Genomic DNA, 23,680 nt, shown 5'->3' on the forward strand with positions numbered 1-23,680 from the left:
GCGCACGTCCATCTGCAGCGGGCCATCAGGCGTCAAAAGGCGAGCGCCGATCGCCACCGCAGTGAGGCTCCGGTGTATGCACCGGGAGACCGGGTCTGGCTCTCGACCCGAAACCTGCCCCTTCGCCTGCCCTGCCGGAAGCTGGGTCGGCGGTTTGTGGGGCCCTTTAAAGTCCTGAGGAGATTGAACGAGGTATGTTATAGGTTACAACTGCCCAGGTATTATCGCATTAACCCCTCGTTCCATGTGTCTCTCCTCAGGCCGGTGGTGGCTGGTCCACTCCAGGAGAATGAGGTACGAGAGGCTCCTCCGCCCCCGTTGGACATCGAGGGGGCTCCGGCGTACTCAGTCCGTTCCATCTTGGATTCGAGGCGTCAGACGGGGGGCCTGCAGTATCTCGTGGAGTGGGAGGGGTACGGTCCGGAGGAACGGTGCTGGGTCCCCAGGAGGGACATTCTAGATCCCTCCATGTTGAGGGACTTCCACCGGAGTCATCCGACTCGCCCTGCTCCGCGTCCTCCTGGCCGTCCCCGAGGCCGGGGTCAGCGCACGGCTGGAGCCACGCGTCAAGGGGGGGGTACTGTCACGGAATCAGCCGAGGCTGCTCCTCCTCCTTGCTCGGGCAGGTTTCGGCGTTCGTCGTCCCCGGAGTACTAGCTGCCACCGATCTATGTTTCGGTGTTTGACTTGTTTTGTCCTGATTGTGTACACCTGTTCCACATTATGTTGTATTTTTTCCCCTATTTAACCCTCTGTCGTGCATTGTGTGTTGTGTGTTATTGTATTCGTCTTCGGCAGTGTTAGTGTGCGGGTTGTTTTCCTCCTTGTATGGAGATGGTTTTCTTCTCTGGTTACTTTCAAGTAAAGTACGTTTCCAGTAAGCTCTGTGTCCTGCGTTTGACTTCGCCTACCGCATTTCACCGTCGCCACCTGACAGACTCCATATAATTGAGCCAGTGTGCATCAATCACATCAATAGTTTAGATTTACTGAGTCCTGCCCAAGGTGAAAATAACCTGTAATAATACTTGAAATGATAATTAATCTGTCTCGGTCCACAGTGAGGAGAGGAACATTAAGATAACGCTTGATAACATCTCCTGTCGCCTCCCACAGCGAGTCACCGTGTTGGTAATCAAATCACCAACATTTCTTTGCAGATATAAGCTATGGGGGAGGGGGGGAGAGAGACAGAGAGAGAGAGAGAGAGAGAGAGAGAAAGGCAAAGAGAGTCTCAGGGAGGTAAAGATGAATGGTACACACCATGTTGTCACATGATCTGCAAAGTATGAATGGATAAATATTTCAATTTAAATGCAAAACGTTGAGGTGGTAGTGGGGGGTTGTATCAACGGCTGCATTTCAGTTACATACTACTGGAGGATTTCATAAATAACAATTCACTGTAATTATTCCTCTTCAAATGAGGTTTTAAACCTTCTGTGGCACGCAGTGTCTTTATAGTAATGTTTTTATTTCCTAAACCCTGTGTTATTCTTGTTCTTAATGTAATTGGTTCTGTGCTCTGGCTCATTGATTTGACAGATATCTACAGCGGGACACTTTCTCAAGATACCAGTAGGAATGCACTCTGCTCTGCTCCACAGATGTAAGGGGCCTGTGTGTGTGTGTGTGTGTGTGTGTGTGTGTGTGTGTGTGTATGTTTCCTTTCAGAGGTCTGTGAACGCCTCTGCCTCCTCCTCCTCCTCCTCATCCACTCCTAAATCACCCTCTACACTCTGCCTCACACCTCATTTTCTATCCTGGTTTATCAACATCAACCACCTCTAGCCTCCACCATTTCTGCTTTCTGATGGGGCGAAGAGGTTCATCTATCTATTTATGTGATGTTTATACAGTTGATCCTTTCTAAGAGAGAGAGAAATGTAGCCTACAGAGTGCTGACTTGGTGAGAATCCTTGTAATGGCATAGTCTTTTATCGTAGTTTGACTGACTTATGAGGTATCGCGGAACAGCTTGCAGCATGGGGTCACGGTCAGGGTTCAATAAGACATTTATGACTCCTCTCTAAAGCCGTAAATATACAGTATGTTCAATATGACATGCTTGCCTTTGTCAGAGCCATATATTGCCATTAGCCATCTACAGTATATGGCTCTGGCCTTGGTATTTTCTTCTCTAGACCTACATACAGTATAGTGCCTAGATTTGCACTTACCTCTCCTCATCCAGAAAGTCAAGGCTTCCATATGATTCCTTTCTAGGACTGAATATCGTGCCTACAATTCAACTTACCCTCATCCGTTTGAAACAAAGTTTCCATAAAGTCAAGGCTTCCATATGATTCATTCTCTAGGCCTACATATAGTGCCTACAATTCCAGTTAAAACTCCTCATCTGTTTGAAACAAAGCTTCCTGAGAGTCAAGACTTACCTTGTCTTCCTTCCTTCCTCTTGGATGTGTGTAAACACCCCTAGTTTCAAGATGTCTCCTCCTACCCAGTGTCCAGTTGCTCTCCCAGTATGGCATTGGTCCATGTCTCAAATCTTCAACAGAGGCACAGTAACACCTGCAGCAGGAAGATGACAACCTCTCATTTATACCATGCATTTAGAAGGATGTGATAGTGCTGCATTTTACCATGTGTGCCTATATGGTAAATACTATATAATCTATCTTATCTATCTTTGGTATGATCACAAGGCATTTATATCGTTATGTCTTTATTTTGAATATATGTATGTTTATATCCATGATGTATGTTATATACAGGTCCTGATAAGCAACCATTTAGTAGAATTGGATATGATATTAGGCCTACATTAGGGTTGGAACAAAATCCTGCAGGAGGGTAACTTTCCAGAAGGCAGGTTGGCTACCCTTGCATGTTGTCATACAGCACACTAGTGTAGTCTTAAAACACATTTCCACAATTGTTCAATAATACAGAGCCCTATAGTTAATTCCAGCGTTCATAAAAATGACATTTCAAAAAGGTAAAAAAAAAGAAAGCAAGTTACATACAGGCTGATATCAATTAGGCCTACTGTAGGCGCCACTAATTATTAAAACGGTTAGCATGGTAAACAAAACTGCCACTCAATGTGCATTTCTGGTCAACTGTGTGCCTATAGTCATGTGACCAGTGACCTATGACATACAGAGACAGACAAACTATAGACTACACAACACAATAACTACATAAATAGGCCAAAATGGCTCATATGATGACTATGCTATTTTAATGACTCACAATCTTTAGGTTCTGTTTCGAGGTCAGAATAAAGGTCTGTTCTGGCCTGGGTGTGTCTGTATTATCAATCATACTGTATTGACCTTGACTAGTTTAGTGTGAATCCTTTTCACTTCTCTCTCAGTCAACAAATACACATCTAATGTATGAATGAAACAAAACAGGGTGGAAATAAGAAGAAAAGTGACAATGTTGATGTCAATGATGATGATGATGATGACGCTGATGGCTATGATGATATCCCAGAAGTGTTTTGATGCCAGACAATAGATAACAAACTAGGACTTTTGAGGCACGATACAGTGCCATTTGTCATCGGCGGGCAAGGACAGTCGTAATCATCCCTTCCGCTCGCCTCCCCCATCAGTCTTCCCCTCGCGTGTGTCAGGATCAATCTAGGCTCATTTATTTTAATCGTCTCCTGTTTGCTAAACTGCCAAAGTCAAAGTAGGACAATAGAAACAAATGTCCGTCTGCAAACAAGCCAAAACAGGCATTTTTGCTATTCAGACAACTTTTTCGAGAATATGTCTCAGGTTGAAATAGGACATGCTATTAGCATTTCTGACATAGAGTTAAATTATATGGGATTTAAAATTAATGTAGCTATTACAGTGTGTGTGGTCATGATAACTTGTCAAAAATGTCATGTTTTAATAGAAATGAAAATAACCAATGTTGTTTTTTAAAATTAAACAGCTCACCACCCGCAGGCAGGAAAACCTTTAAAATGTAATGTATATTTGATATTAATCACTCAACTCAACTCAACATGTATAACATCATTATCTTTCAATATAGACGTAGGATGCGTCTGAAATGGCACCCTATTCCCTATGTACCGCATTACTTTTGACCAGGGCCCACAGCGCTCTGGTCAAAAGTAGTGCAGTTTATAGGGAACAGGGTGCCATTTAGGAAAGCAGAACTAGCCTACCGGTAGTCTGTGAAATTATGTGATAGGCTGTCAGAAGGTGCTGTGTGTAGATGTGGTGCAGGAAATCAAGCGCAGGACGCAGGACGCAGAAGCTCAGTCCAACAGACTTGAGTGAACAAACACTCCAAAATGATCCAAAAGGAGCCAAGAGGCCAGCGATTGCGCACACAGGCGTAAACCACACACAAAATAATTACGCGCACAACAAGTGCGAAAACTTCTCCAAAACAGAGGAGGAACGAAACACAGTCAAAGAGACAGTAAGCGAAATCACACATGCCACATGACAAACAAAACGAGAACTTATAGGACACACTAATGAACGCTAAACGATAACAGGTGTACAACATAAAGACAAAACCAAACGAACATCGAAACATACAACGGTGGCAGCTAGTACTCCGGGGACGACTACCGCCGAAGCCTGCCCGAGCAAGGAAGAGAGGCAGCCTCGGCCGAAACCGTGACAGTACCCCCCCCTTGACGCGCGGCCCCAGCCGTGCGCCGACCCCGGCCTCGGGGACGACCAGGAGGACGCGGAGCAGGGAGCGTCGGGTAACTATGATGTCCCTCCTCGGCACCCAGCACCGTTCCTCCGGGCCGTACCCCTCCCACTCCACAAGATATTGGAGACCCCCCATCCGACGTCTCGAGTCCAAGATGGACCGAACGGTGTACGCCGGAGCCCCCTCGATGTCCAATGGGGGCGGAGGAGTCTCTCTGATCTCATCTTCCTGGAGTGGACCAGCTACCACCGGCCTGAGAAGAGACACATGGAACGAGGGGTTAATACGATAATCACTAGGCAGTTGTAACCTGTAACACACCTCGTTCAACCTTCTCAGGACTTTAAACGGCCCCACAAACCGCCGACCCAGTTTCTGGCAGGGCAGGCGGAGGGGCAGGTTTCTGGTAGAGAGCCAGACTCGATCACCAGGTGCGTACACCGGCCCCTCACTGCGGTGGAGATCGGCGCTCGCTTTCTGACGACGGATGGCCCGCTGCAGGTGGACGTGAGCAGCGTTCCACGTCTCCTCCGAGCGCCACACCCACTCATCCACCGCAGGAGCCTCGATCTGGCTCTGCTGCCATGGTGCCAGAACCGGCTGGTAACCTAACACATATTGGAAAGGGGTTAGGTTGGTTGAGGAGTGGCGGTGAGAGTTCTGGGCCATTTCTGCCCAGGGCACATACCTCGCCCACTCCTCCGGCCGGCCCTTGCAATAAGATCTAAGAAACCTACCCACATCCTGGTTAACATTTTCCACCTGCCCATTACTCTCCGGATGGTAACCCGAGGTCAGGCTCACCGAGACCCCCAAACGCTCCATAAACGCCCTCCAGACTCTGGAGGTGAACTGGGGACCTCGATCAGACACAATATCCTCGGGTACCCCGTAGTGCCGAAAAACGTGGGTGAATAGAGCTTCGGCGGTCTGTAGGGCAGTGGGAAGACCCGGCATTGGGAGCAGACGACAGGCCTTAGAGAACCGATCCACAACGACCAGTATAGTAGCATTCCCCTGCGAGGGGGGAAGGTCTGTGACAAAGTCCACCGAGAGGTGAGACCATGGTCGTTGTGAAACAGGCAGGGGTTGTAACTTACCCCTAGGCAGATGTCTAGGCGCCTTACACTGGGCGCACACCGAGCAGGAGGAGACATAAACCCTCACATCCCTGGCTAACGTTGGCCACCAGTACTTAGCGCTAAGGCAGTGCACTGTCAGGCCAATACCAGGATGTCCAGAGGAGGGTGACGTGTGAGCCCAATAAATTAATCGATCCCGAACCTCGAGCGGAACATACGTCCGACCCTCCGGGCACTGTGGAGGACTAGGGTCGGTACGCAATGCCCGCTCGATTTCAGCATCGACCTCCCACACTACCGGTGCCACCAGACAAGACTCCGGCAGGATGGGGGTGGGCTCAACGGACCTCTCCTCCGTGTCATACCGCCGAGACAGCGCGTCTGCCTTACCGTTCTGGGACCCAGGGATGTACGTGATCTTAAATACGAACCGGGCTAAAAACATGTTCCACCGCGCCTGGCGAGGGTTCAGTCTCCTAGCCGCCCGGATGTACTCCAGGTTACGGTGGTCAGTCAAAATGAGAAAAGGGTGTTGAGCCCCCTCAAGCCAATGCCTCCACACCTTTAGGGCCTGTCCCACGGCTAACAGCTCCCTGTCCCCTACGTCATAATTTCGCTCCGCCGGGCTGAGCTTTTTGGAGTAAAAAGCACAGGGGCGGAGTTTAGGTGGCGTGCCGGACCGTTGCGAAAGTATGGCCCCTGTACCGGCCTCGGACGCGTCAACCTCGACCTGAAATGGTAAAGCGGAATCCGGATGCGCCAGCACCGGAGCCGAAGTAAACAGGTCCTTCAGTTTCCCAAAAGCCCTGTCCGCCTCGGCTGACCACTGCAAACGCACCGGACCCCCCTTCAACAGAGACGTTATGGGAGCTGCCACCTGTCCAAAACCCCGGATAAACCTCCGGTAGTAATTTGCAAACCCCCAAAACTGCTGCACCTCTTTTACAGTGGTTGGAGTTTGCCAATTACGCACGGCTGACACACGGTCAACCTCCATCCTCACCCCTGACGCAGACAACTGATAACCCAAAAAGGAGATCGACTCCTGGAAAAACAGACATTTCTCTGCCTTGACATACAGGTCGTGCTCCAACAGCCTCCTCAACACTCGGCGCACTAGGGCTACATGCTCGGCTCGGGTAGAAGAGTACACAAGAATGTCATCAATGTACACGACCACCCCCTGTCCCTGCATGTCCCTGAAGATCTCATCCATGAAGGATTGGAAGACTGAAGGAGCGTTCATCAACCCGTATGGCATGACGAGATACTCGTAATGACCTGAGGTGGTACTAAACGCTGTCTTCCATTCATCGCCCCCTATAATGCACACCAAGTTGTATGCGCTCCTGAGATCTAGTTTTGTGAAGAAACGCGCCCCGTGCAATGATTCCGTCATAGTCGCAATCAGAGGGAGTGGATAACTGTATTTCACCGTGATCTGATTGAGACTACGGTAATCAATGCACGGGCGTAATCCTCCATCCTTTTTCTTCACAAAAAAGAAGCTCGAGGACGCAGGGGAAGTGGATGGCCGTATGTATCCTTGTCTCAGAGATTCGTCTATGTAAGTCTCCATAGCTCTCTTCTCCTCCTGAGACAGAGGATACACATGGCTCCGTGGGAGTGCTGCTCCTGCCTGGAGGTCTATCGCACAATCTCCCTGCCTATGAGGAGGCAACTGCGTCGCCCTCGATTTACTGAACACGATCGCCAAATCCTCATACTCAGGGGGAATGTGCAGTGCGGGCACCTGGTTTGGACTCTCCACCGAGGTCGCCCCCACGGAAACACCTAGACATCGCCCCACACACTGGGCAGACCACTCCATAAGAGCCCTCTCTTGCCATGAAATGGAAGGATTATGGGTACTCAACCAGGGAATTCCCAGCACCACCGGATACGCAGGAGAGTCGATCAGATTTAGCTGGATCGTCTCCTCATGACCCCCCTGCGTACACATCCTAAGTGGCGCTGTGACCTCCCTGATTAACCCCGATCCCAACGGACGGCTATCTAGGGCATGCACGGGGAATGGGACGTCAACCGGAAGAAGGGGAATCCCTAATTCTACACAAAATTTACGATCAACAAAATTCCCAGCCGCGCCTGAATCTACCAGCGCCTTATGCTGGGAATGAGGTGCAACCTGTGGAAATCGCACAGGTATACAGAAGTGCACAACAGAGAGCTCTGGGTAAGTGGGACGCCTACTCACCTGGAAGGACTCCCCAGTGCGGGGCCTGCCGTCTTCTCCCCTAGGAGACCCTCCCCAGCACCTGGCCGCGGTGTGTCCTCCACGACCACAGTTGGTGCAAGGGACGGCCCCCCTCGTGCTCCGACCCCTCCTCTCTCTAGCGCCAGCACCCCCGAGCTCCATCGGGCTCGGCTCGGAGGTGCTGGAGGGTGGAATGGACGAACCCCACTCGGGACGTCCGCGGGTGGCCAGCAGGGTGTCCAGCCGGATGGACATGTCCACCAACTGGTCGAACGTGAGGCTGGTATCCCTGCAGGCCAGCTCACGACGGACGTCCTCCCGTAGACTACAACGGTAGTGATCTATGAGGGCCCGCTCATTCCACCCTGCATCCGCCGCTAGAGTTCGGAATTCCAACGCAAACTCCTGGGCGCTCCTCCTCCCCTGCCGGAGGGAGAATAGACGCTCCCCCGCCGCTTTCCCCTCAGGTGGATGGTCAAACACGGCCCTGAAGCGGCGGGAGAACTCCGAGTATGTGATCGTGGAGGTGTCTATCCTCCTCCACTCGGCGTTGGCCATTCCAACGCTTTGCCGGTGAGACAGGAGATGAGGGCGGAGACGCTCTCGTGCCCCGAGGGCGCCGGGTGCACGGTGGCCAGGTATAGTTCCACCTGCAGGAGGAACCCCTGACATCCGGCAGCGTTGCCCTCATACGCCCTCGGGAGCGAGAGCCGAATCCCCCCGGGTTCCGGAGCTTGAATGGGCGGACTGGCCGATGGTGAGGGCAAGGTAGGTGGAGCTGCGGGTGCCCCTCTGTTCTCCCATCGTTGCAGGGTGTTTATCACGTCCTGAAGGGCGGTCCCGATCCGAAGGATCTGGTCGTTCTGCTCGCGGACGCGCTCCTCCAGTGACTCAGGTGAGGCTGCGGCTCCTGCTGATTCCATGATGTTGTGTGATTCTGTCAGAAGGTGCTGTGTGTAGATGTGGTGCAGGAAATCAAGCGCAGGACGCAGAAGCTCAGTCCAACAGACTTTAGTGAACAAACACTCCAAAATGATCCAAAAGGAGCCAAGAGGCCAGCGATTACGCACACAGGCGTAAACCACACACAAAATAATTATGCGCACAACAAGTGCGAAAACTTCTCCAAAACAGAGGAGGAACGAAACACAGTCAAAGAGACAGTAAGCGAAATCACACATGCCACATGACAAACAAAACGAGAACTTATAGGACACACTAATGAACGCTAAACGATAACAGGTGTACAACATAAAGACAAAACCAAACGAACATCGAAACATACAACGGTGGCAGCTAGTACTCCGGGGACGACGACCGCCGAAGCCTGCCCGAGCAAGGAAGAGAGGCAGCCTCGGCCAAAACCGTGACATAGGCCTACATCTCAAGTGATTTATCATTCAATATCCCTCATCAGTTGACAATAAGAGAGACACTCAGGTGGAGAGAATGAAAGAGTGAGAGATAAGGCAATCACCAGCTGTCCCTATTGACTCCCACATCTCCCTGTGGTGGGGACAGGTTGTGTAAGCAAGGAAGGCCAGTAACCATGGTATCTTCAGAACTCGCAGGACCTGCTCTTTGAGTGGATTGAGACAATTAAAGTGAATATCAAATCCATCATAATCTGCATATAACTCACCACCACCAGCACAGTCATATAGGGTAAATCAAAAAAAGGAAAATCATCTGGTACCTTCAGGAAGTCTTTCTCAGAGAGGTGTTTCTCTACCTACTCATATCAACTCAGAAAATAATAATTCAGAAGTTCATATGAATGTCAGTTCATAAGGATAATGAAGATGAGGGGACATGAGAGTTTAAATATTTTTTCCCACAACATTCTGCTCAACCCAGATTTGTTGGTGTTTTTGTGCTATCAGATCTGGTTTTGACCAAATAATTCCATCTCTACAGATGTAGGATCTTAATTTGATCACCCTGTTGCAGGATAACTTAAGCTTGTAGTGTATTTGAGGTTTAAAAATGTCCATTAAAAATAATCCACATAATAAATAACATGTCCTGTTGCGGCAGGATGATTTTCCTGCTGTAGCAAACTGGATCAAATTAAGATCCTACATCTGTAGATGTGTCAGACAGAATTCTAGTGCCAATGTGAAATATTGACAGGACTCATCACTTTGGTTTACCATAACATCACTGGGATTCTGAGGTATATTTCATCCTATCAAAGAAAATACTGCCTACAATGTTATACATATTATTTATTGACTATTGAGGGTTGTGATTGAGATGTAGTTGTCCCTGATTGCACTGACTTTGCTCACAGCTGCTTGTTTGAAGAAGTGTACCTACTGTGATCAAGATGTGGTTGTCCCACTGGCTATCCTAAATTGAATGCACTAATTTGTAAGTCGCTCTGGATAAGAGCGTCTGCTAAATGACTTAAATGTAAATGTAAATAATCTTATGTCCGTATCTGTGTCAAATGCCATTTAAAAAAACCTCTTATTTGTGTTATCTCATCATACTCCATCCTCGAGAATTTACATGTACCTTCTTCATCATCAAAGACGATTCCACGATTACCATGGTTACAACATCACTTTGTGCTGAACGTCACCACTTCTTGTGGCAAACGTGTGACGCATAACATGTTTTGAGGAGGTGTTCTTTGTGCCATTGTTCAATCAAGTAAAAACGAGAAAACGGATAAAGTGAGTGTTATTTTCAATATAATGCACATTTGACAGAAGAAAGTACCATGCTTTATGCAGCAAAGAAAAAATAAACATTATTTTCCGAAGAGAATGGAATGAACATACTAGCGGTTCGAGTCATTGCTAGCTAGATAGCTAATTAGCCGGCTAGCTAGCCTGACAGTTGACGGCTGTTTATCTCGCTAACGTAGCTAACTAGCCAGCTCATAATCAATAACGTTATCCAATTAGCTAGCTAGCTACATTGTAACAGTTGTAGCTATGTTTTTGCATTATCTGTCAAAACATGTGTTCTGTAATCTAGCTAGTAGCTAACAGGCTAGCTAGATAATTAGCCAGCTAGTTAGCTAGCTAGCATTGTCTCCTTAATAGTTGAATGGAGAAAGCTAGCTAGCCAACTAGCTAGCTTAGCTAGACATATCCCTGCAGGACTAGCTAGCTGTGTTTTACATTCCCTGCATAACAACATGCATTCTTGTCTCAACTACCTCAGACCGAGATGTGCGTTGCTATGATTATCAACACCACCGATGCTTGCCCATGCTATATTGTCTAATCCCCAGACCATTATGAAATACTGCAAAATGTATTTTGATCAGTCCAAAATAACAACAAAGCAATGCAGCCAATGGCTGATGAAAATGAGCAGCAACATGAAATTCATTTTGGTTTTTGTTTGTTGTGAGCTATTTGTAATCATGATTTGAATTTATATTTGCAACGTTCAGTACATTAAATGCTTTTCTTCCATGGCACTGAATCTCCTCTCTGCTCTACTCCTCCTCTCCTCTCCTCTCCCCAGTGGACCGTGGGTCGAAGCACAGGCAGGTGAAGCCTCTGGCTGCCTCTCTGCTGGACGCTTTAGATTATGACAGCTCAGATGACAGCGATTTCGAAGTGGGAGACGCAGATGCCTCAGGTAACCAACAGCAGTGAGGGTCCTCTTCCATCCACTCCTTTAAATTACACATTTTCTTCCACCACATATGCAGTTCTTTCCTGTTATGTTGCGATTCGCATCTTCATCTGTCAGCTCAGATAGAACTGGAGAGTAGAAAGATGGAACTCAGAATTAGGCCTATCTTCAAACCAACTTGAAATGTCCCCAAAAGCAAGGCAGTGGTTTCTATTGCAGACTAGGCTCTATTTAGCTGTGGCTTGAATAGCTTTGAATTTTTTACATTTTAGTCATTTTAGCAGACGCTCTTATCCAGAGCGACTTACAGTTAGTGAGTGCATACATCTTTCATACTTGAATGACACTTCAATGTGCAGCTGTGATATTTTCAACAGTTTTTAGCATACTTTCTCCACCAAGACTCTCTGTACAGTGTGTCTGCCAGTGCCGCCCCACTATCAGGTGCAGGCATCCCGAGGTTTAGATGAAGACCTCATCACCCTGCTTGTCTGTGTCTGGTAGTGACCTTGTAGAGCGGTGTGTTTCGCACTGACTCCCTGCGTGATCTAGAGACAGGCTGTGGCTGTTGAGGCGATCTCGGCCTGCCACTGTCTGCCTGGGCTGGATTTATCGCTCTGTCGGCCCTGAGGTCTCCATCCACCCTATCTGAAACACCACACACATACACACACACTCTGTGGCCAGCAGCTGATAATGAGATTCTACAGTCCTGTGAGCCTCCTGGGCTCTGTGGTGTTGGATGCTGGACCTGTCAACTGAGGCCTTGAAATCCAACAGCTTTTGTTAATCCGATTGTAAATCTGCATTGCAGATTAGGCTACATGATATAACGTTAGAGAACTGATTTCAACTTTGCTGTTATCACTTATCAACATGATTTGATCAGAACTTCAAGTCATGTTAATCTTTATTTAAGGTGTCTGAATACAAAAAAAATTACATAAAAAGAGAGATTATGACAGCAGACATGCTTTCATTCATACTCCATGTTGAACATGCGCTCTGTCCTCCTCTCCCCTGTTCTAGGGTCAGAGGGTAGTGCCATTGGGAGTGATGAGGAGGCAGAGGGGTCCAAGGAGGAGAGCGCTGCTGAGGACTCTGACAATGACAGTGACTCGGACAACATCGGCTCTGCAACGGACGGCATCGATGAAGAACAGACCAAGGAGCTGACAGGTGACGACACCCCCACCGAGGAAGAGGAGAAGACCAAGGAACAGCAGCCGTCCTCTGACATTAGCACCACCACCACTAAAGACCCTGCTCCTTCAGGGGCGCCAAGGGGCCAACGGAGGAGAGAAGAGAAGGCCTCGGACACAGAGGCTGGGAGTGGAGGAAGCGGGAGTGGGACAGGTAGGCTTTTTATAAATGTTTTTTATATTAATGTTTTAAAATTATGTTTTTATAAACGTGACCAATAAAAGCCTTTGAAATTTGATCCAGGTAGTGGTAATGCACAGGACGGAGGCTCAACAACGGCCGCCACACAAGAGCCCAAGAAGTGGAACCTGCGTCGTAACCGACCCATGCTGGACTTCACCACCATGGAAGAGCTCAACGAGATGGACGACTACGACAGCGAAGACGACAACGACTGGAGGCCCGCCGCCGGCAAGAAGAAGGCCAAGACGGCGGCTGCCCAGAAAGGAGGGAGCGAGGGAGAGGAGGAGGAGGAGGATGACGACGGCGGGAGCGGTAGCGATGATGATGACAACGAGGATGACGATGGTGGTGATGAAGATGAGAATGAAGAAGGGAGCAGTAGCGACAGTGATAAAGAGGTGAAGAAACCCAAGAGGAAAGTGAAGAACAGCAGTGTGTTTGACGAAGAGCTGACCAATGACAGTATGTCACAGGGAAAGAGCAATGAGGTAAAAACAACTTTGTCCTTGTAACTCTTTGTTGTTAGCAAACTGCCGAAGGCCCTCAGCATTTAGGCATATCATGTAGCCATAACTCTCTGATCCCTTCATTGGATCCAGTTTGTTAGCCAGCCCAGCACTATGTTACTATGCGCCACAGAGTTATCATGTAATCCTATGAGGAGATTGGATGGTATCAGAGTGAGAGAACCACAGAGACTGCTAGAGAGCTACAGCTCTATGTTAGGCTAATCGACTTAGCTTGGAGTCCATCAGTGTGAATGGGATTTAGCCTACTGCTATCTATCAATAACGATCTGTGGTCAAAGGAGAGGGGGGATTGTGAGAGGCTTTAGACTTACGACTTGGAGGACCTTTGTTTGTAGAGGCTGGGAACTTAATTTTTTGGGTCCGGTGCATACAAGCATATTAGAATCACACGTAACCGTGGATAACATTCAAACACGGAGATAAAAATACCTTTTTGAGATATAGACATTTAACCTAGTTAAAAACAGCCCAACACAATATAGTGTATAAGGGTGCATTTATAATGGTTTTACTGTACCTTTACTGTGTCTCCCACTTCCTGTCTACCCAGGATGCCTTGCTGGAGCGTGCCCAGACCTGGAGCACGGCGGCCCAGAGGATGGAACACATCCTGATCTGCTGTGTGTGTCTGGGAGACAACAGCGAGGATGCTGACGAGATCATCCAGTGTGACAACTGTGGCGTGACCGTACACGAAGGTAAGCAGCACCAGAGAGATAAAGGTTACTGTATATAACAGACCCACCAGGCAAAAATACTTTGAACCAAGGTTGCTTCAACGTCATCTGTTGTATCTTTTCAACATACTTGAAAATGCTAAAAGTGTTCAAAGTAAGCTCATTTCAACCAGATTTCAACCACAAATCAACGACAGGATTTTAAGGGTTGGTTTATTTCAAGTAAAATACATGTTTGTGGACACATAACTAAATAGCAACTAAAATCAGATGTTGATTTTACGTTAGGTCAGGTTTTTGCCTGGAGGTAGCCTTTTCTTATTTTATGGTAAGCACAGGTCAGAAACATTTAGAAAGGCTAGGACTACCTTGCTAGCTGTTCAGGTTTGGGTCAGAAGAAAAGCTAATTTTGTCAAGGAAGAGATTTAAAAATGAGGCAGTGTTTGGGTGCTAGGCTGGGGTTTCAGAAGTTTTGGTTGCAAGTTCCATATACCAGAAACAAACACAAAATAATCACCCCTTCACCGTCCACCCAACACCTTAACATAAACAGGGAAACCAGCAAACCAGAAGTGCATTCTCCCCATACTGCCCTGGGAACTAACAGACTAACCCTCTTCCTCATCATCTAGCATTATTAGCTCATTATGTCTCCCTCTGACTGGTTGGAGACAAAATCAATGGCTCCTTAAATGGTCTCTTAGATGTGGCCTTCTCCTCTGGACAGGCGTGGTAACGCCGCCCATGCACACCACTGATCAATGTGACAGCGATAATTTTCAATTACGACCACTTTATTTATTTATTTACAATGTTTGACTGATTTAAAGCACCTAGAAACAGAATGTACGTGCGCATGCACGCACACACCATGGCCATTGGCAGCACTAAATCAGAGGGTAACCTTGAAACAGCCAGGGTCTTTCAAGTGCAGTGTTGCAAGTCAGTCCTTCGAGCAACACCCACACGTTCTTAGGGAGACACAGTATGCACACACACCACTCATGAATCCTGGGAGAGGAGCACAGGCCTAATCACCAATGGTGTATGAGCATAAATACTGTAGGACACTAGGAGCTGGTGCTACGTTTATCTCCTTCCCTCTCTCTATCTCTATCTCTAGCACTCACACACTCACACACATACTTATCTCTCCCTCCCTGTGTTAATATTGTGTTCCTCTGAGACCTGTCTAATCTCCATGAGAAGAGGCAGAGCAGAACAGAGGGGACCATGCTGAGTGGTGTGGAGTCAGGGACTGGAGAGACCAGAGCAGAACAGAGGGGACCATGCTGAGTGGTGTGGAGTCAGGGACTGGAGAGACCAGAGCAGAACAGAGGGGACCATGCTGAGTGGTGTGGAGTCAGGGACTGGAGAGACCAGAGCAGAACAGAGGGGACCATGCTGAGTGGTGTGGAGTCAGGGACTGGAGAGACCAGAGCAGAACAGAGGGGACCATGCTGAGTGGTGTGGAGTCAGGGACTGGAGAGACCAGAGCAGAACAGAGGGGACCATGCTGAGTGGTGTGGAGTCAGGGACTGGAGAGACCAGAGCAGAACAGAGGGGACCATGCTGAGTGGTGTGGAGTCAGGGACTGGAGAGACCAGAGCAGAACAGAGGGGACCATGCTGAGTGGTGTGGAGTCAGGGACTGGAGAGACCAGAGCAAAACAGAGGGGACCATGCTGAGTGGTGTGGAGTCAGGGACTGGAGAGACCAGAGCAGAACAGAGGGGACCATGCTGAGTGGTGTGGAGTCAGGGACTGGAGAGACCAGAGCAAAACAGAGGGGACCATGCTGAGTGGTGTGGAGTCAGGGACTGGAGAGACCAGAACAGAACAGAGGGGACCATGCTGAGTGGTGTGGAGTCAGGGACTGGAGAGACCAGAGCAAAACAGAGGGGACCATGCTGAGTGGTGTGGAGTTAGGGACTGGAGAGACCAGAGCAAAACAGAGGGGACCATGCTGAGTGGTGTGGAGTCAGGGACTGGAGAGACCCGAACAGAACATGCAGAAGGGGCACTTTGAGGCCAGTTCATAGGTTGTGTTGTTTTACAAGGTGGAATAAGTGACTTTTCTCAGGCTATCTGGTCTTGTAAAATGTTTCTAGTCATTTACTGTACCTGCTACTTCATAGGTTTAAAATAAACCAACTAGTTTGGCTTTTGATGAAGTTGCTTTGTTGATATCATTGATCAACAGCTCAAGTATTAATCTTCATGCCTATTGTCTGTATTGTAGTAATGTATTAAAGGTGCCTGGTCAAACAATGCATATTCCTGTTCTACTTTATTACAGGGCCACAGAACAATTTGTGCTCCATAAGAAAAGGCCCAAGCTACAAATGTTTTTCTCGTAGTAACATGCAGCATCCAATTATTTGTGTCCTCCCTATATTTATTCTGTCCATTTATTCCTAATGTCTTGCTCAATTACAGTTGGGAAAGAATGCATTTCATTTACCAACCAGACTTTCTCTGGCTATTACAAAATGAATTGAGTCGGAAGGGGCTTGTATTACAATCTTTCATTTTCTTTCTATTACAACGAAGTGAGAGAGAGGATGCGCATTTTGTAAGGGGGAGAGAGGGGAGGGGGAGACTACACAAATGCAAGAGAGGAAGGAGAGAGATGGAGAGACGTAGAGAGTGAACGAGTGGAAGGGGATGGAAAGAGGGAGTGGGAGGACTGTAGAAAATGCACAGTAAGACATGCATACAAGTTGGAGGACTGTAGAAAATGCACAGTAAGACATGCATACAAGTTGGAGGACTGTAGAAAATGCACAGTAAGACATGCATACAACATTTACATTTTACATTTTAGTCATTTAGCAGACGCTCTTATCCAGAGCGACTTACAGTTAGCGAATATATCTTTTTTTTATTTTTTTATTTTTTATTTTTTTTTTATACTGGCCCCCCGTGGGAATCAAACCCACAACCCTGGCGTTGCAAACGCCATGCTCTATCAACTGAGCTACATCCCTGCCGGCCATTCCCTCCCCTACCCTGGACGACGCTGGGCCAATTGTGCGCCGCCCCATGGGTCTCCCGGTCGCGGCCGGCTGCGACAGAGCCTGGATTCGAACCAGGATCTCTGGTGGCACAGTTAACACTGCGATGCAGTGCCTTAGACCACTGCGCCACTCGGGAGGACTGTAGAAAATGCACAGTAAGACATGCATACAAGTTGGAGGACTGTAGAAAATGCACAGTAAGACATGCATACAAGTTGGAGGACTGTAGAAAATGCACAGTAAGACATGCATACAAGTTGGAGGACTGTAGAAAATGCACAGTAAGACATGCATACAAGTTGGAGGACTGTAGAAAATGCACAGAAAGACATGCATACAAGTTGGAGGACTGTAGAAGAGCAAGATAGTGACAGGGAGGAACTCTCTCTTTCTCCTTCATTTGCCTCAGCATGGCATTTTCCCCTCCCGTGGCAGGTAGGAGTGCAGGCAGGTAGGAGTGTCGTGGCCGCCCCCGACTGAACAGACATCTGTTCCATACTGAACACTGCCCCTCCCTCGCCAGCCACTTCTTAGACACGCACACAAGGCCCTCCCTCGCCAGCCGCCTGCCACCCTTGAGTGCCAGCTGCGCCACGGTGCCAGGCGCCCTGAGGGAGAGGGGGGTTGATTGGTTCAGGAGAGTGTTGGCCCACACGGCTGTCTGCGCAGCAGCTTGGAAAGGTGACCCCACCCACCCCACACACACACACACGTGCGTACCTACCCATGCGGCAATGCAGAACCTGTCATATGCATGGGATGGTGCTGGCATGAAATGGGAAACAGATTCTGTGCCCAGTGCCCCACCCAACCTGAGGAGAAGAGAGGAAAGTGAACTGGTGTTTAGCCACATCAGGAGTTTCAACTGTAGTGGGAGGAGGAGAGTACGCTAAAGCAAGGCAGAGGCTGCTGCTGCTGTCACTAACTTCTAACTGTGACCTAGCTTGTTCAGTTGTTCCTCTTGAGATTCTATGGGATTGTTCTGTTAGCCTTTTTGGCTCCAACTAGCTCACGTATAGCTCATGGTTTCTTTGGGTCAAAAGGTGCTGGGTTATCCTTCATCCTCCTTTCTCTGGGCTGTAGAGGCACAGTGCTCTTTAAAAAAAAACAAGAGCGTGAGGGTGAAGCGGGAGAACAAGGGATGGTAACAGGAAAGAGAGAGAGAGAGAGAGAGAAGAAGGGAGGGATCGTAAGGAGGAGATGAGCTGTCATTATATGCAGCTCGGGTGAGTTGTCCGACCACTTCGTCTCGTCTCTCTGCTTCACTCCAGAACTCTTTGTTCTCTTCGGAGGAGGACTGCACATTCCCTCGTTCAGACAGACACTCTCCTCCTCTCCTCTCCTCCTCGGACCAGAGGAAAGGAATGATGGATGAAAAATGAAAGGAGAAGATGTAGGAAGTCCAGTGCAGAGAGAGGGAGAGAGATCAAAAGCCTTGGTGAGCGCTGAGCAGAGGCCCAGAGAGCCAGTTGTTCGTACAGACAGAGCCTATTTCTATCACAGCCCTGTACTATGCAGACTAGCTGCTTTTGATTAGCATGGGCTAGCGTGTGTTTCTGTGTGTGTGTTGAATGATGACAGACATCATTAACTGTGCCGCCATTAAAGTAACTCCGACACTCTTTCTCTCTCTCGATCTGCTTTATGTGTTCTGGACTGAAGCCTAAATGCTAATTATAGCTTTTCAGTAGCAAAGACAGTCACTTGTTTGTTGTTTTTATGTCCCTTTATAATTTATTAAATTTTTTGTCTTGCAGTTTTACCGTTTCAGCAGTGTAATGGTATCCAGTGTCATTTTAAAGCAGCACGGCTGTTAAAATGCTCTCCCCTAATAAAGAAAATGACATTGTCATTAATAGGCCTAGGCTGAGTCCCAAATGGCACCCTATTCCCTACGTAGGGCTCTGGGCAAAAGTAATGCACTAATAAGGAATAGGGTGCCATTTGGGACGCGTACTCATTCCAATTAAACCCCTGTACTATTGATTTCACTCCCTAACGAGTTCTGGACCGTAAAGTTAATTATCTTCTCAAATGTGCTTAATTCATTTAGGCTCCGCTGTTTGGGCTTATTTGTTTAAATGCATATTCAGTAGAAAAAAATATGTTTGGGAGGGATGTTTTTTGTTGTCGCTGCAATGGACATCACATTTAGCAGTTCAAACTAATTAAAAAGTATGAGAATTTTCTTTCTCATTTAAAACAAACTTTTAGTGTGTTTTACATCCTTGGGCTAAACACTGGTGAGTGGAGTGTACTGAGCCCAGGCCTAGAAATCACAGCTAGAGTTTTTAAGAGTCCCTACAATGCCCATTTGTGACTGTAACTGTGTCGTACTGTAATAACTGCAGAAAGACAGTTGACTGGTGCCCCAGTAGATGATGAAGGTTCTCTCTCTCTGACACTCTGACAGTGTCCTTGGGGCCTTTGTACTATACATCAGCTACAGATATCGTACAGGCACTAATCATATACCGTTTCCTTCTATCCTTTCTTTACTGTAAGTATGCTTCAGTGTATGACTGCGTCTGAAATGGCCCCTCATTCCCTATATTGTGCATTACATTCAACCGGTGGTCCATTTAAATGACATAGTTTAGTCTGTCGCAGAACTGTAAAGAGTCTACCCTTTGTACTGTTTGAAGTATAAGCCTAGTAGCCTAATCATAGTCATTTGTCAATACCTGCTCTTGTCGTTCCTCTGTCACGCAGTCCTCTTAGTAGTGCCATTTGAAGGCAGCCTTGGTAAGGCGATAGCAGTTTTAGATGAGGGTAATTTAGTGCTTAGCAGACTTATGGCCTCATCCTTCTGTATATCCTCCGTATTATCCTGTTATACACCAGGGTAATTATCACATAAATGTGGGTTAAGGGCCTAGCTCAGCTCAAGGTTAAAAACCATGTTTTCCCTCATGCTGTTTCAACTAACTGCAGAAACATTAATGCTACAAGGGCAGCTCCCGAAACCCCTGAAATGCATTTAAAGGCCCACGCCTTAATATTACAAATAACCAAACGCCAGCCCTGCCACTTGATTTTCTATAATGAGGCTGGAGAAATTTGGCCTAACCACTCTCAAATTCATAGTAAATATCACAGAGTGGGCCTTTAAGCGAACCAAAAAATATTAAGCTGATATTGTGTTATATCCAGTGTCTTCAGATGAATTCAATCCAAGAGGAGGAGAAGTGCAGGTGAATGAATGAATGGGACCCCAGCACCCATAGAGGAAAGCAAGGCATTGTGAAGCTGCTTATTGACAGTTAGCTTTCATTTTAGAAATGGTGTTGTAATCCATTGTCAGATGAGAACATTTAATTATACTTATTATTGAATTACCTCTCCCTCTCTCTCTCTGTCTTCCTTTCAAAACAGGTTTAGCCTTGTGGATTTTCTCCCCCTTATAACAAGTAAATGATTTATTCTATGGTTTACTGGCCATGGGAATGATTCCATTGTTTTTAAAAAGGAGCAGACTAAAGTGATGTTTTGAGAGATCGCCCTCCATCTTAGTATGGAGTTTTAATTCAGTGCCGCTGATTTAAAGGAAGATCTGAAAACCATCCTTCTGAAAACACATACACACATCTGTCTTGAAAATGTGTTATTCAGTGAGATCTGAGCTGTGTGTGTGTGTTGTCTCTGTGATGCCCCATTTTGCACACCGGCTCTGCTTATATGAGTGCTTTTGAATAGGTCCACTTAATCTTGGAATGAAAAGTGTTACCATTCATGGAGAAATTGAATTGAACTAATCTAAGAGCATCCATCTTGAACATGCTGGAGTTTTTCTCTTTTTTTTTGGGGGGGGGGGGGGGGGGGAATAAATATTTTGACAGGCAGCCACAGAGTGAGATGAATAGATTCAACTAGAGATAGAGATTAGAGTAAATGTGAGTAAAACCACATGAGTTAAATCACAAAAAGCTTATATTTTCAAACCTGTTTTTACCTAGCCTAATGGTTTATTGAATTGATTAACACTATTGAACTGCATGTAGGAAGAGAACACTGCAGTTATGTACATTTCTCAAAATATTGACTATTGAACTTGAGATATTTGGGGATGGGGTAATAGACATGAGGAATATTGATTTGTTCCACTTCCATCTGAAATCATTTGCATTTGAAATCTAAATGGGATGTAATGATGGATGTAATGATGGAACAGGTAGCACTGAAGCAGCATAGATAATAATGAACTGAATTACCCTTTAATGGCGTAGCTCTGACAGGTGTGTGTGTGTGTATACTCTCTCTACCTTCCTCTCAGGAGGAGGCAGAGATGGACATTATGTTGGGTGTGTTGAGAACCTTACAGAGATGATTAGTGTGACATCGCTGCCAACTTGAAAATGGGAACCCATCTATGCACTGTCAAAATAACTGATTGCTCTCTCACCAATATGAGGTGTGCCCATTACTTGTCCTTTGATCCTGGGAAGAAGAAAAACACTCCAACACTTCCTCCCTCATCTTCATATTAGAACATATGGAGATTCAGAACCATACACACACACACACACACACACTTATATTCACACTTGTATATGTTAACACAATATACCCAGAGAGACCTTTCTTTCACTATTAAATCTTGATACAGTTAAAAGGACTTCTTCTCTTGATTTAGTCGACACCCTACCCCTACCCCCATACCCTTTTTAACTGCCAAGCTCGTCATTTCTGACAAGGATAATCTTCACTTGGAGGATTATGAAGCTATCCCGTAGTCATCACTTTTGGTCAGCTTAGCTCACATTAGCCAGCACCCCATGGCTTAGTGCTCCCAGCGTTGTATCTCGGTTCAAAAGGAACATCGGAGATTTGCGGCGACGGTTCAGCCGTAAGTCGGTAAAACCAGCATGGTGATCGTTCACAGCTCCGGGTTTCCTTGATTCAAAGCACCAATCACTATTAAGCACCCAACTGTTGCCAACAGTATTTTCAGTTATATATTTTATTTAAGAAAATAAACCTTGAGCTATATTGGAGCACCTGGGGACTTAGCCTCTTGCCCTTACCCACATACTGCGGGGGGAAGAATTGAGAAGGAAGGAAGGAAGGAAATGTTTTTTTGTTTGTTTGTTGTAGTTAAATGTGAGGCAGATATCAGGGTTTGGAGGTCAGGGTGAAGCTCCAGCTGTGTACTAATTGCCATATTAAATAATCAGTGCTTGATTGATGTAATCCTGACTTGATTAATGTAATTCTGACCTGGTCGTAAATAAACCTGCAGGATACAGCAGTACACTATATAACCCCCCTATTTTCTACACTGACGAACATCGCTTTCAATCCACTCGAGCCTGTCTATTCACGGTGATGCAGAACAAATGGACCCAATCAGAGAGCACCTATAGAGGACATTACGCGCTGAGAGAAAAAAAAAACATACAAACAACATACAACTGAATAAACATTGCCGTCTGGTGTGGCTTCTCGATGTTTGCCGCCGGTGGGTCGTCAGACTCGACTGATTCCCCAGCGTGGTCCAGAGTGACGAGCATACAGAGCATTTAGCTTTTGGTTTGTGAGTCTCTCCCATAGCTCAGAGAGCCTGGAGGCTGGTTTGACTGAATTAGGAGCCAGTGTGTTATCTCTCCAATGGAAGGCAGAGAGGCTGATTGCTGCCCTCATTGGTAGTGCGGAGCACGTTCGGCCAGTGTAATAGCAGCCATAGAAACCGTATCAACTAAAGTAATTGTTTTGGCAAGCCTGGAAATGTAAGAACACAACATTAACATGCTTTGCTTGTGGCTTCTCTCGCTTCTCTAGTCTTAGGCCTCGATAATATGATCAAATGTTCCCCATTTAGAAAGCTGGAGCAAAAGGTTTTAGAGAAAGTGTAAAGCTTTCTGGAGATTTGAGGGGAAACAAGTAAACAGCAAGTTGACATCAATTTGTTTGCTTGTCAGGGCACTGTTCCCTGGTCTTCTCGGTCCTAGGTGTGACACAGCCTTCGCACCTTTTAAGAGGATCCACCAACTTGTTGTTAGACAATGTAATGGATTCTGCAACCCTTACTCTGATAGTCAGAGCTACTGCATGATAGAATAGATACAAATCTGTAAAGTTTTGAACTGTTAACTACTAGCTAACCTCACAATGTTAGCAGCAAATGTAAAAGCTAATGGAATATGTTAGCCAGTGTTAGCTACTGGTCAGCGTTGTGGAAAGAACCTCTGATGATGCAACTGATAGACGTTCTACATGTCTTCCAGGTTGCTATGGAGTGGACGGGGAGAGTGACTCCATCATGAGTTCCGCCTCGGAGAACTCCACGGAACCGTGGTTCTGCGATGCCTGCAAGAACGGAGTCACGCCCAGCTGTGAGCTCTGCCCCAATCAGGACGGGATCTTTAAAGAGACTGACGCTGGGAGGTGGGTCATGATTCGACACACTGCTTTGATGATTTTTCACATTATTTAATTTGGGAGCCTTACATTACATTGGATCAATCACATACACTCTAGGAATTCAACTACTTCAACAAAAGTTGTTGGCCG

General features: G+C 46.9%; 1 protein-coding gene across 1 annotated transcript in view; it reads left to right on the top strand.

Moving 5' to 3' along the window:
* Nucleotides 1-10,569: 10,569 nt before the first annotated feature.
* LOC311132962 (PHD finger protein 14-like) overlaps nucleotides 10,570-23,680 on the top strand; it is a 91,656-nt gene continuing 78,545 nt past the window's right edge. The window contains exons 1-6 of the mRNA XM_084166356.1: nucleotides 10,570-10,640; nucleotides 11,446-11,562; nucleotides 12,589-12,915; nucleotides 13,006-13,433; nucleotides 14,026-14,173; nucleotides 23,395-23,554. Coding sequence (XP_084022482.1) covers nucleotide 10,640; nucleotides 11,446-11,562; nucleotides 12,589-12,915; nucleotides 13,006-13,433; nucleotides 14,026-14,173; nucleotides 23,395-23,554 — 1,181 coding nt within the window. The 5' untranslated portion in view covers nucleotides 10,570-10,639. The remainder of the gene's footprint in view (nucleotides 10,641-11,445; nucleotides 11,563-12,588; nucleotides 12,916-13,005; nucleotides 13,434-14,025; nucleotides 14,174-23,394; nucleotides 23,555-23,680) is intronic.

Source organism: Coregonus lavaretus, assembly GCF_964263955.1.
Source record: "Coregonus lavaretus genome assembly, chromosome: 7".
Taxonomy (NCBI): domain Eukaryota; kingdom Metazoa; phylum Chordata; class Actinopteri; order Salmoniformes; family Salmonidae; genus Coregonus; species Coregonus lavaretus.